A 12,666-nucleotide genomic window follows, 5' to 3' on the forward strand; every position below is an offset into this window, starting at 1 on the left:
TTCACAGATTAAGCAGGAACTCCTTGGCTAGACCTGTAAAAGAGTAATACATTTAATAGATAAACTGAGAAAAGATGCAAATGTTATTTTGTTTTGTTTTTCATCTTGATCACAGTGTTGTTGTCTAGGCAAAAAATAAAAAAATTGCAATGAGTTTGCTCAGTCAAACTAGGTCTGCTAATCAGCATCTGCTTCAGTGCTGAATCCATAACACACAATACAACAACACAAGAACTGCTCTAAAATCAGTGCCAACATGTCCAACCAGGAAAGAGGTACATATGTGCCTACCTCTCTAAAACACAAACATCCGTAAAACACGTGTAAATTCTGAGACACTGTCATGGCTTGGAGCTCTAGGTGATTTATAAATAAAAATACTGACATACATACTGACAAATACTGACATCTCAGCCAGTTCTATTGGGAGTCTTGTCAAAACTGACATCAGAAAGGTTTATATATAACAATGGGATAATCATTTCCCAAAGGTCGAGCAACTGGTCTCCTCAGTTCAAAAAATGACTTGTCCATTTAAATCATAGGTGTCAAACTCTGGCCCGTGGGCCAAATTTGAAGCTATATATATATATATATTAGCTACAGCTAATATATATATATATATATTGTTTAGTATTAAGCTTTGCTTGTTCCATATTCAGTTTTTCAGCAAAACTTATTTGAGTCCATAAGAAAAGAAAAGAAAAACTTTTTAATTCAAATTTATTCCTGGAGTTTTTTTTATTTGTATTTATCTTCAGAGATATGTAGTAATCCAATTTATTTATATTTTTATTTAGGGTTACTTTACGCTGTGAATGCAAGTTAAAAACAAATAAAATTAGTGGTTTTACGTACATCAGTTACGTGACGGTTCAGTAGTTTTATTGTGAAAGTATCAGGAGCAATCACATTTTGCGCATGCGCACGATATGTCGTGTTTCCGCATACGGATCGGGTAGCGCCAGGTATGGCTGAAGTTGATTTTGGGGACAGTGAGCTCTTTCAGCAGCTCGATGAGCCTGCTCCCCCGGTCACGACGCACATTCGGTTCACAGATGATGATGAAGAGCAGGACGAGAGGAGCGAGCTCCGGAGCAGGCTGGAGGAGTGCGACGATTACATCCAGAGACTCACTGAGGAGAATATCCTTGTGGCAGTTTGTTAGCACTAGCTTAAATTTGCTAGCATAGGATGCAACCAAAACACAGCTAAGAAATGACTTCTAACAGTCCTTTTTCTGCAGAATTTGTCATTTTTCTTTAATTCCCAGACCACATAAAATATTACGAAGGAAAATGAGCCTCCTGACGCGACCAAGGTAACTAGTAGACACCCAATAATGATCATTTCAAATGAAACGAAACTGTTCGCCAACCGTGATCCTGCGATGTTTTCCCTCCTCCAACACTACAGCGGCGTCACTGTTGAAGATGTTAACACCGACGGGCCTCTTCTTCAGGTCCTTTATACAAACAACATCATATCAAAGTAAGTCAGAATTCTTTATATTTTAAGTAAGTTTTTATGTATGAACGTATTTGTTGGTGAAATTATTACATCTATGGTAATGTTTAGTTTAGATCCATTCACAACATATGAATGACAATTTTTAATCACCCTGCTAGGACGTGTCGCCAGGAAATTGAAGACTGCATCTGCAGTGTGATTTTGAGGCACCATAAACCAGACGTTGAAAAGAGGTCCTCCTTTAACATCAAACCTCAGGTGTGTACCTAGAATATACAGAGCCGTGAAGAAGTTTTTTTTTGTGTCTATTTGTTAGAGGTGAAAATCACCAGACTCAACATGATAGAATATTACCACAATACCTCACTCAAAATATGACATTGTTCAGATTTTTTAACATTACAATAGCACATATTGTAATTTATCACTTTTTGACATAAAAGCTGTAAAAGGCTGATGGGGTAATATTGTAAAAAAAAAAAACCCAACAAAAAACATTTTGTTGCTGGTATGCTAACGCTGTCATTACAACCTACCATTAATGTTGCCATAAGACCAAGTTGGTATGCTGTCAGTCTGTCATTAAATGGGGTCAAGCTGGCAATAACATCCAGTCTGTTACTGATAATACGGCAAATACCTGTAATAAATCATTGAAAATTAAATACATGTGTCTGTCTACAAAGACAGAAAGGCACGATTAATTTTACATTTGCAAGGGGTGAGGGCGTTTTAGTTTTCTACACAGGTAAGTTTAGAAATTCTTTTTGACTTCATTATCAGAAACATAACTTTAACAATAGCATTTTGCATTTACTCAGGTTTTCATTGTCTTATAAAGTCGTTCATGATCTGAAACATGTAAATGTGACAGACAAATCTGCAAAAAAAACACAAAAAAAAAACAAGTCACGAAGGGAGAAAATTCTTTTTCACAGCACTGTATATTACTATTGTAAATATTTTCAATATCACAATTAAGTTTCTGTTTAAAAATACATATTTCTCCCTCTATAAAGAATTCCGCTTTTGCTTTGGACGAAGATCCACAGATGATGTCTTCCAGTAGTGTGAGAACAACAACAGAAGCCTTTAAAGTGAGCACATGCTGTTATTTCTCATTCAAACACACTGAAAACGAGATGTGTAGGCTCACAAGTAGTAACTTATTGTGTTATGTTTTTGTTTTAGGTTGTTGGGAGTGTCTTATATTTCACTACTTTCAGTGTTGATAAACTTGGACAGCCTCTGGTAAATGAAAACCCCCAGCTGACCGATGGATGGGATGTCCCAACGTATCTTTAACATGAATAAATTAAACATTTATTGCCTATGAAGTGCTGTAGTCAGATTTATTAAGGTTTAAAAATTCACAGCTGTGTAGACAAATGCATTATAGCTTCCTGAATTGCTGCAAAGTTATCAGCAAGTCTTCAACCAAGTCATTGGAACTGATGGCCAGGAAATAGAAATGAAAGACAAAAGGTAAGACTACAAAAATTCCATAGCTTTTCCTGTTTACAACTCTTCTTTGTTTGTGTGCTGGGTGGAATTTATAATGTATAATGATTCTGTCTCTGCTCTGTTCACTGTAGACCCAAGTCTATGTGTTTCAACTGTGGTTCAAGCAGTCACCAGCTGAGAGATTGTCCCAAGGTACCATTAATGATCTGTTAATCCAGGATGAACACAAGGACAGAACATAATTTAATATAGTAATGTATTTTTTTTTCTCCTAGCCTAAAGACATGGCTGCAATTAATGAGAGAAGAAAGGAGTTCAATCAGAGCAACAACCAAGCCATGCAGAGTAACCAGAGATACCATGCTGATGAAGTGGAGGAGCGGTTTGCCAAATACAAGCCTGGAGTCATGAGGCAGGACTTTTTTTTTTTACTCTCCACACATCTTTATTTACTCACAATTTTAATTTAATTACATAATGTTGCAAAAGTGCATATTTTACAGGGTTATATATAGGGATGGGTATTGATAAGATTTTAACGATTCCGATTCCATTTTCGATTCTGTTTAACGATTCGATTCCTTATCGATTCTCTTATCGATTCTTTTTTTTTAAAAAGGAGAACACTAAAGTCGATTAGCTTAGAACTGTGTTTTATATCTTCTCTTTGAACAAGATAGAAATTTAGGAGTAACATGGCCTTACAAACCCAACAGTGAGATCTTAAGAGATCCACAGCCTACGGCTCTTCAATGGGGTGTCACAGGGTCCCCAGGAAAAAAAATGTATATGTAAAATAATAAAATAAATATTCTCCTGTAGCAATAACAAAGTTTAACATAAATTATTCTGTAGCAATTACACAAGAATATCCAGTAATGTCCCTGCCTACAATTAAACACATTCACTTACCAAAGTGAAATCGGGGGCATCTGCTGTGGCAAATGGGTGCAAGCCTTTGACCACAAACTTAGACACTGCTGGTTGACATTCGTCTATCCTGGCCTGAAAGGAGACGCTACCGGTAGACTGCAGCGAGAACTGCCAGCATCTGAGCCAGCCTCTGTCTCTCTCATCATGGTTATCTAAATGCAACGCACAGTAATAGCAGGTTTTGTAATAAGGTAAATCGCGCTAACATAATATGCAATGCTAATTGATTAGTTACCTGCAGTATTAACGGGAGAGGACGTGGAAACGCTACCGCTGCTGCTGGGTTGAGCTTCGCTAGTCCGGAGCGGATCAAAAACACGACATTCGTTGAAAGCAATCGCGTGTTTTTTGAGCAAAATGCTTTTACATGTTCGTAGTGTTTCCTCCCTTTGATAAAATCTCTACTTTGCAAGTATTGCACGTTGCCCTGTTGTCATCCTTTCTCATAAAGTGTAACCAAACTTTTGAGCGTTTGTGCCGCTCAGGCGCCGTGTTTCCTACTGGGTAAAAGACGCTACTCAACGTGATGACGTCATTCGGGTCGACTGGAATCGATAAGGGAATCGTTTTTAAAAGTGGCAAACGATTCCAAGGAATTGAAACAGTGGGAACCGGTTCTCAACAAGAACCGGTTTTCGATACCCATCCCTAGTTATATATACGTACCTCATTTCATAAAATGAAAAAAAAGTGTTATCTGGGGACTCAATTTAAAATAAATAAAGGCTCAAAATTTGGGAATCATTAATGGGAAAAAAAATCATAAAAATGAAAAATGGTGAAGGCACAGTCTCCCTGCAAACTGACAACTGTGGGAGAGAGAAACAAAATAAGATATAAGAGGGGAAAGAATGACCCCTGTTACATTTTATTATGATTATGAATTCCCTTGGAAATGACCACTAAGTGATCTTTTTTCATCATATGGGTGAAAATTGCCCAACGTTATTGTCCTAAGGTTTATGTTTGCAACAGTACCTTTTTCAGTACTCATGTTGAAATAAGTCTGTACTTCTCAATTGAATTTTAAAAATGTATTGTATTTACAACATTTTACAACCACAGCAGCTTCCAGGTTCTTTGTCTGACAGTGTAATATTTGTTCTGTTTACATCTGTTTTTCTACCAAATTAATTACATGAAGAAGAAGCTGTCAGTGTCTCACTCAGAGTTTCTAAATCATAATCCTTGGCTTCAGCTTCTTTCATGCTGGTGGTAGACTTGCTGCAGTTAGCTGCATGTCCTTTAATACATTTGGGTTTCTGAAAGCGTAACCACACCCAAGACTGCTTTTGGCTCGCTGCTACTGCCGCCCTGTGAGCCTGTTGTTCTTGAGAGGTTGCAGTTTCAGCAACATTGGCAGTAAATGGACTTTTTCTTTTAAAGCGCTTTTCTACACTCTCTGAGCACTGAAAGCGCAACTTGCTTTATTCACCCATTCACACAAGTACTTTTTTCTAAGCTTTTCCTCGGTAAGTGCTTTCTATCTCACATTCGTACTCCAAAGGCTTCATCCGTTAGTTAGTTTATACCAAAGATATTTGGCATGTAGATCACATGGTTTTGGTCTCTATGTCACCTTAGACAAGTGTAATTTTTAGTCTTTTAATTTTTCATTTGATTTATTTACTGTGTTGTGCTGTTAAACAGTGAGGAGCTGCTGACAGCTCTGGGCATTGATGAGAACACCCTACCTCCTCTGATCTATCGCATGAGGCAGCTAGGTTACCCACCAGGTTGGCTCAAAGAGGCAGAGATGGAAAACTCTGGCTTATCACTGTATGACGGAAATGGTAAGTTTGAAAAAGAACTAAACAGCTTCACAATTTGTTTTCTTTGTTGAACAGAGTAAGTAGAAAAATAAAAGCTTCTGCAGTCTGCACAGATTATAGAGGATGTTGTTTTTTTCTCTCTTACAGCATCAAGTGATGGCACTGTAACTGACAACACTAATTCACAAAACCTCTCTTATGATGTTTCCAAACTGGTGGATTTCCCAGGTTTCAATGTAGCCGCACCACACAAAATGAAAGATGTAAGTGTTGCAGTCTGCCTTTTCAAATGTTTGACCTCCAGTACCGCCTGGTATCCAGTAAAAAGTAAATATGTGATGTACTGTTTCAAAACCATCAACATTAAATGTTGATTTGATGTCATAAAAATAAGAAAGGGGCAATGAAAGACTAGAAATATCTTGTTGAATAATTTCAACACAACACATTTTTAGGTAAATTGCAACAGATCAGTACTTGTGAAGCTAAATTTACATTCTCTAGTCTGGTTAAATCAAACTCTGCTTTGTTTCCCCCTTTGTTGCGATTTGTTTCTGTAGCCAGACATGCTTTGCATTCTGGCACACAGCAGAGTACACAAACATTTTTGATTTGATTGGGGTTTTCACTGTGTGAATATAAACCAAAACATTGGAAAAATAATAATAAATGTAAGGTTCTTTCTCAGTGTGAAATTGGAAGGAATTTGAGGTGTTTGTCATCTAAAAAAGATGATTTCAAAAAATAATTTGGTGAATCTAGAAAAAAATCGCTGCACATAGATATATGACTGAGATCCTCAGGCCAACAGACGGTTCTGCAATATCCACAGCTTTATAGTGGAGATCACTGACTGACTGAAAATGTAAACAGGACACAGAAATGACACGACTGCCACCTGTCATGTCATCTGACAACTAAAAAGGTTAAATTCTGATGAGGAGAGGGGCCATCTGAGTAGTTATCAGAAAAAAAACAGCGTCCATGTTTGTATGGGTGTCAGCCCTGTGAATGCTGAAACACACACACAGGGTCAGGAGCAACATTTTTCAGCCATCTAGACAGTTGTGGAGTAAATAAAAGTCCAGGTACTAAATTGCGTTAAAACACAACTAAAAAGACCCTGAGCTGAAAGAATGGGAAAATATTTTATTTCCTCATGAATTTGTACAGTGTTTTTTTTTGTTTGTTTGTTTTTTAATTTTTAAAAAGAGCTAATTTATATTGTGGTGTATATGAGCTTCTTATGACTTTTTGACAAATGTTGCTGGCATCAACAATGATTACATATTTTTAGTTTCCAAACTTGCTATGTTGTCTTTGTGTTATTTTCAATTAAATGTGGAGTTTAAATGGTTTACAACCCATTAAATTATGCTGGGACCTTTTTTTTGCTGTCTTTTTTATTAAGTTAAATAACACTTTTTCTTTATTTCTGTTGTATCTTCAGGAGTTCCTGCATTATGGTTCAATTCCAATGCAGAGCAGCCACATGAAGCAAAACTATGCAGCCTACCTGTCCAGCTTCTTTCCCACGGTCTGTATCCCAGCTCCCTACTGACTTCTTGCAACGGCAGCTTCTCAACTTCAACCAAATTTTTATCGGCCACCACCTTGAGCAAAATTTAGCAGATTAGTGCTCATTCTTAGAAATAAGATATAGATTAGATATTTAAGCCATTACTGTTCTCATCGAGGACAAAATCTACTGTCTTGAGGTTACTTTGCTCTGTGCAACAGTTTATGGTGTTCACATGACCCATCCTTTAAAATCTCCTTTACGCATTTTACAGCATGAATCAACACTGATCCAACTGCACAGACCTCCATTTAATCCACAGGATTTCAATATTTCTACTTAAATATGTTGCTAATGTAACCCGTTCATGCGTTACACCTGTTGTTCTGCGTTGTGTTCTGGCGTGAAAGTAAGAGGCAGGAGACAGTACTGAGTCTTTGGCTCTTTACTGCACATCTGCAACACAGAAATATGCGTTCGATCTGTGTGTGTCATGCGACTGCCAGTACACCTCTCCTCCGGTCATGCTGAAAGGAGCTGTGACCGGGGCACACATGCACGCGCCTACGTCACCACGCAGCGCACACATGCACATGAACGCACACAGACTCGGATCACACAGGTAGGAGAGTGAGATGCAAAAATGACATATTTAATCCAAAAAAAGAAAGTGTTTTGGGTGAAATTCACAAGTATTTAACACATATGTTACACTAAGAAAGGAAAAACAAAAGTCGTGCTTTTTGGTCTTATTGCATGTTGCTCTTGCCAACAGCCTGGTGCCGCCTCCAGCAAGAGAAGACATGAATTTGACTCATCTCCACAGCTGAGGAAGAGGAGTAAATTTAGCCCGGACCGGACCCCAGACAGGAGCTCGGACATGGATATTGAATCAGGTAACCGTACATCTGGGTGTCACAGCCTGCATTCATGTTCTCCTTGAATGGTTAGATTTCCAGAGTTGGGATCCCATCCATCCAACTTCACTTTGTGTTTTTAAGTTGGAATGTAAAAACTATGGATCTTCTAAAGATGAGTAGTTCTCATTTTACTGTTGTTGAACCAACATGTTGACCTGGCTGCTGCCAGTATATCAATGCTCTATGTAAATTGTTACCAGGATTATTGCTAATTAATAACTTTTTTAACAAGAGTAGATCACGCTGAGTTCACAGAAACAATGTTTTGGTTTGGTATTTGTAGCTCAGTTGCACAAAAATACACAGTCAGCACTCTGTGGATGATTTTATTTTATTTCTTCTCATAGATCCAGGAACACCTCATCAAATTCACAGCTCTGATGATTTCCAGTTCCAGCCACCACTGCCTCCTGGCTCTCCTTGCTTTAGTTCTCCTCCGCCTTTACCACAGGGCACTCCTCCTGCTACACCCACCCCCCCACCTCTCCCTAAAGGTACACCTCCACTTACTCCCACCAACGGCTCTCCAGCTGTGCGAGGGCGTGACTGGGTGGTGGTTGATGAGACTGGGGAGGGAACAGAGGATGACCTGACACTGGAGGAACTGGAGGAGCAGCAGAGACTGATCTGGGCAGCTCTAGAAAATGCTGACATGGCCTCTAACAGTGACTGTGAGACACCTGCCGCACAAACTCCTGTACCAAGTTCACCAAGTGTATCCACATCTGCACACGCGGACACAGAAACTGAAGACACGGATGAAGGAATGGACTCAATAAAACCTGAAGAACCTTCCCTAAGCAAAGAAAATCAACCGGAAGTTCAAGAGGGTTTGTCATTAAGCCCGGGACCAGTCAAAGTTAAGGACGATAGCCCTCAGAGTCCCGAACCAGCCGAAATCCAGGAAAGCACCCCTCAGAGTCCCGAGCCAGTGAAAACCCAAGACAGCATCCCTCAGAGTCCCGAGCCAGTTAAAACTCAGGACAGCACCCCTCAGAGTCCCGAGCCAGTGAAAACCCAAGACAGCACCCCTCAGAGTCCCGAGCCAGTTAAAACTCAGGACAGCACCCCTCAGAGTCCCATTTCACTGTTAGTCGAGGACGGCACATTTCAGAGTCCTGAGCCAGTGAAAGCCGAAGTAGACAACCCACAGAGCCCCGAGTCAGATTTGCCTCATCCGGTGAGTGGAGACTGTACGACTCCAGGGCATCTCGACAAGATAACTGCTGTTCCGCATCGTAGCAAGTTTGCAGCTGGCATCGTTCCATTTGAAGATACACCAGAGTTCACTGAAGTTGCTGAAGCCACAGGAACATACCTTAGGATCAGAGACTTGCTTAAAAGTTCCCCACGAAGTCTGGCGAAGAAGAAGTGACAGTTTATTGCCTTGATTCAAAACACAGTATATTTTAATGGAAAGTCTTCATTTCATCTCCATTCAGCATGGTTTTTTCTATTCTGTGTAAATGCAGTCGATATGTAAAATTCAGTTAGGGAAAGCCTTTTAAAGATGCTTCTACAACTGATTTTGACCAACTAGTCTGAGATTCTTTTTCAGCACAAGTGAACTGTTTACTTCACTGTAAAATGTGTACAATGGTAATCTCTTGACCTGCATTATTTTTCATCTTGTGGTGTTTTTGTGTTATTTGTTCCACTCGAATTTCTCTAAAGTAATGGAGTAAACAATATTGTTTCTGCTCAAGTTGCTATGTCTGATTGCAGATTTCACCCCCATGGCCAAATGAAATATGCAAATTAGCCCTTTTATTGACCAAGATTTATGGACATACTTTGTCATTTTTGCTGTAAAATTGAAGAAAAAAAGTTATTCTCATGTTTCAGGAATCATTTTAATGTGCTCTTAAGCCCCAAATGTTGGAGGAATACGGTAACGTGACGCACACATGGTAACGAATAGGAGCTGATTTTCTTTTTCTGTCCATATTCAGAAAGCAGTACCTTATAAATGCCATATGCTACCATGTTACACCAAATATCCCCGTAAAGCTTGCCTTCTCTTCTCTCTCAAACTATTTGAATTTGGTCTCTAGCAAAAACGGTAATGCAGTTTCAGGAATTTAAATAGTTCTTGTAATATATGCCTGCCGGCAGCCCCATGATAGACAATGATTATATTCTTCAATGTCTGTGAAGGTTCTCAGTCGTCCTGGTCTTCAGTTCTGAAGAAGCCTTTTGGATGAGAAGTGAAATGTCTTCAAGCAGCTTAAAGAAGTCGTGATGCTCTTCTTTCAAAGCTCCTTAGACTATATTCTTCAATATTAGCTATTTTAGCAGCGCTCAGTGAAGATTCCTGTGGCACTCTGAATAGCTGATCTAATCATGTCTTTGAACCACCTTGAAAGTGAAATTTCAGCAAGTTGAAATTCAGTTAAAGTAAAATTTACTTTACCGCAAAATATGTGGCGATGCATCAGGAGTATAACAGACTGTAAACACAGTAACCAACAGGTTAGCTGTGATCCAACTCTCCCTGACACCTTGAACAGTTTCTTTGCACTCTTTGACTCATCCAGCAGCAGAGAGACTGTATCTCCCTCAGCTGGAGGAGCAGAATTATCCTCTCATCCACAGTGGTGCTTAGATAACAACCTTATCCTGAACACCAGCAAGATTAAGGAGTTCATTATGGACTGCAGGATATCCAGGAAGACAGAACAAACGCCTCTCCTTGTATACGGGGAGGGAGTAGAGCGTGTGGACAACGTCAAGTTCCTGGGTCTTCACTTAACGTGACCTGATCTGGTAGCTGAACACATCACACCTGGTGATTAAAGTCCAACTAAGGGTCTTCTTCCTCTTGAAGCTAAAATGGACCGGACTCTCTTCTTGCTGCTTGTGAACATCTACAGAGCCACAATAGAAGGCATCTGCTGTCTTAGCATGACAGTGTGGTACAACAGCTGCCCAGCACAAGATGGAAAAACTTGACCCGGGTGAAAACACTCCGCGTCCACACTAGCGTTTTCAGAGTTGTGCGTCCACATTGAAATGGCCCAAAACGCTTACGTTCCAGTCCTGCGCATACGCAAAAGCGAGTGAGAATTAAAGAATTTGAAGAAAAGCTATCTGGAGCATGTACAAACTGATATCGATCTTTTTTAGGGCTGTGGAAATTGAGAGCAATCAAAACAACTGCTGTATAATGCACTCCGCTGTCTTTGTTTAATTGATCACATGACTACAATGCAGCATCGTTTTAGAAAGTCTGTGTTTTCGAGTGTCCACACTGCGACAGGACAGCTCAGTTTTGAAATGTATGCGTTTTCGAGAGCATTTCCAAAACGCTGCGTTTTTCCTTGGGGAAAACGCCGTCTTAGTGTGGACCGAAGGCCAAAACGGAGAGAAGACGATGCGCTTTCAAACGAAAACGCATTAGTGTGAACGTAGCCTTAATTGTTTTATAGTGTTGGTTGTGTGTGTATGTATGTAAATGAATGCATAAGGTGTGAGTTAAGTCCCTCTTCTAATGAAATTTAATTAGGTGTGAACACATAATTACAAGCAATGAAAGTGTTGCACATAACTACATTTACACAGATTCAACAAGGAGCTAGAAACATTCCTCAGAAATTTTGACTCATGTTGACATCATAGCGTCACACAGTTACTGCAGATTTGTTGCACATCCGTGATGTGAATCTGCTGTTCCATCACATTCCAAAGGTGCTGTATTCGATTGAGATCTGGTGACAGTGAAGGTCATTTGAGTATAGTAAACTCAGTTTTATGTTCAAGAAAACAGTTTAAGATGATCTGAGCTTTTTCACACAGTCTGTCAACCTGCTGGAAGCAGCCATCAGAAAATGGGGACAATTTAATTACAGAGGGTTGGATATTGTCAGCAACAATACTCAGGTAGTCTTTGGATTTTAAATTAGTATTAATATCTACGACACCACAAGCAGTCTGAATCACTGATACAAGGTAAGATGACTTATAGTAGCCTCGTTGTTTTGTTGCTCACAGGAATGGCATCCAGTGTGGTCTTCTGCCACTGTTCTTCTGCTTCTACTTTCACAAACACTACTGGTCAAAAGTTTTAGAACACCCCAATTTTTCAATTTTTTAAATTGAAAAATATGCAGTTCAATGTCTCATTGCACTCTGAAATGAAAGCAGAGTACAAATAAGCAATTGGAGTTAAAAAGAAATAATCATGGAATCAATTTGTACACAATAATGTATTCTAAAATTATGAGTCGTCAAAGTAGCCAGATTTGGCAAATATAACAGCTGAACACACCCGAGGCTTTCTTTTTACAATAGAAATCAAATATTCTTCAGAAAGTTCTTCCAATATCTGTTGTAGAGGTTCCCATGAATGTGTGTGGCACCAGCTAAATGGGGTTTAAGTCTGGAGACTGCACAAGATAAAAGTCCATTCGGGAAAGAAGGATTATGACTTGGAAAACGTATTTTAAATTCACTGAGACTTATGCAGTCAGGAAAATGTTTAAACTACAATTCTAAATAGTCACAAATCAAAAGTTAAATCATATTAAAACATGACTGACACTGCAATATTAACACAACTCAAAAACATAAGAACCCTGGGTCACCAGAC

At 39.2% G+C, this 12,666-nt stretch overlaps 1 protein-coding gene across 1 annotated transcript; it reads left to right on the forward strand.

Annotated features, from left to right (window-relative positions):
• The first annotated feature begins 930 nt into the window (after positions 1–930).
• On the forward strand, positions 931–9,784 carry zcchc8 (zinc finger, CCHC domain containing 8). Its single transcript, XM_085294499.1, has 14 exons — positions 931–1,145; positions 1,279–1,321; positions 1,417–1,491; positions 1,629–1,728; positions 2,490–2,567; positions 2,662–2,765; positions 2,890–2,955; positions 3,066–3,126; positions 3,210–3,346; positions 5,518–5,660; positions 5,787–5,902; positions 7,090–7,176; positions 7,934–8,054; positions 8,426–9,784. The coding sequence occupies exons 1-14, from the start codon at positions 971–973 to the stop codon at positions 9,451–9,453; spliced, it is 2,334 nt and encodes a 777-aa protein (XP_085150625.1). The 5' UTR covers positions 931–970; the 3' UTR covers positions 9,454–9,784.
• The last annotated feature ends 2,882 nt before the right edge of the window (positions 9,785–12,666 follow it).

This window comes from Mchenga conophoros, linkage group LG12 (assembly GCF_057382185.1).
Source record: "Mchenga conophoros isolate Kocher_MC1m ecotype Shallow Benthic linkage group LG12, M_conophoros_male_GT1.1, whole genome shotgun sequence".
NCBI classification, from domain to species: domain Eukaryota; kingdom Metazoa; phylum Chordata; class Actinopteri; order Cichliformes; family Cichlidae; genus Mchenga; species Mchenga conophoros.

Coding starts and splice junctions, on each gene's coding strand:
- zcchc8 (XM_085294499.1), top strand. CDS start 971: ATGGCTGAAGTTGATTTTGGGGACAGTGAGCTCTTTCAGCAGCTCGAT. Junction 2,766..2,889: donor GATGGATGGGATGTCCCAAC/GTATCTTTAACA, acceptor ATTGCTGCAAAG/TTATCAGCAAGTCTTCAACC. Junction 3,127..3,209: donor AGCTGAGAGATTGTCCCAAG/GTACCATTAATG, acceptor TTTTTCTCCTAG/CCTAAAGACATGGCTGCAAT.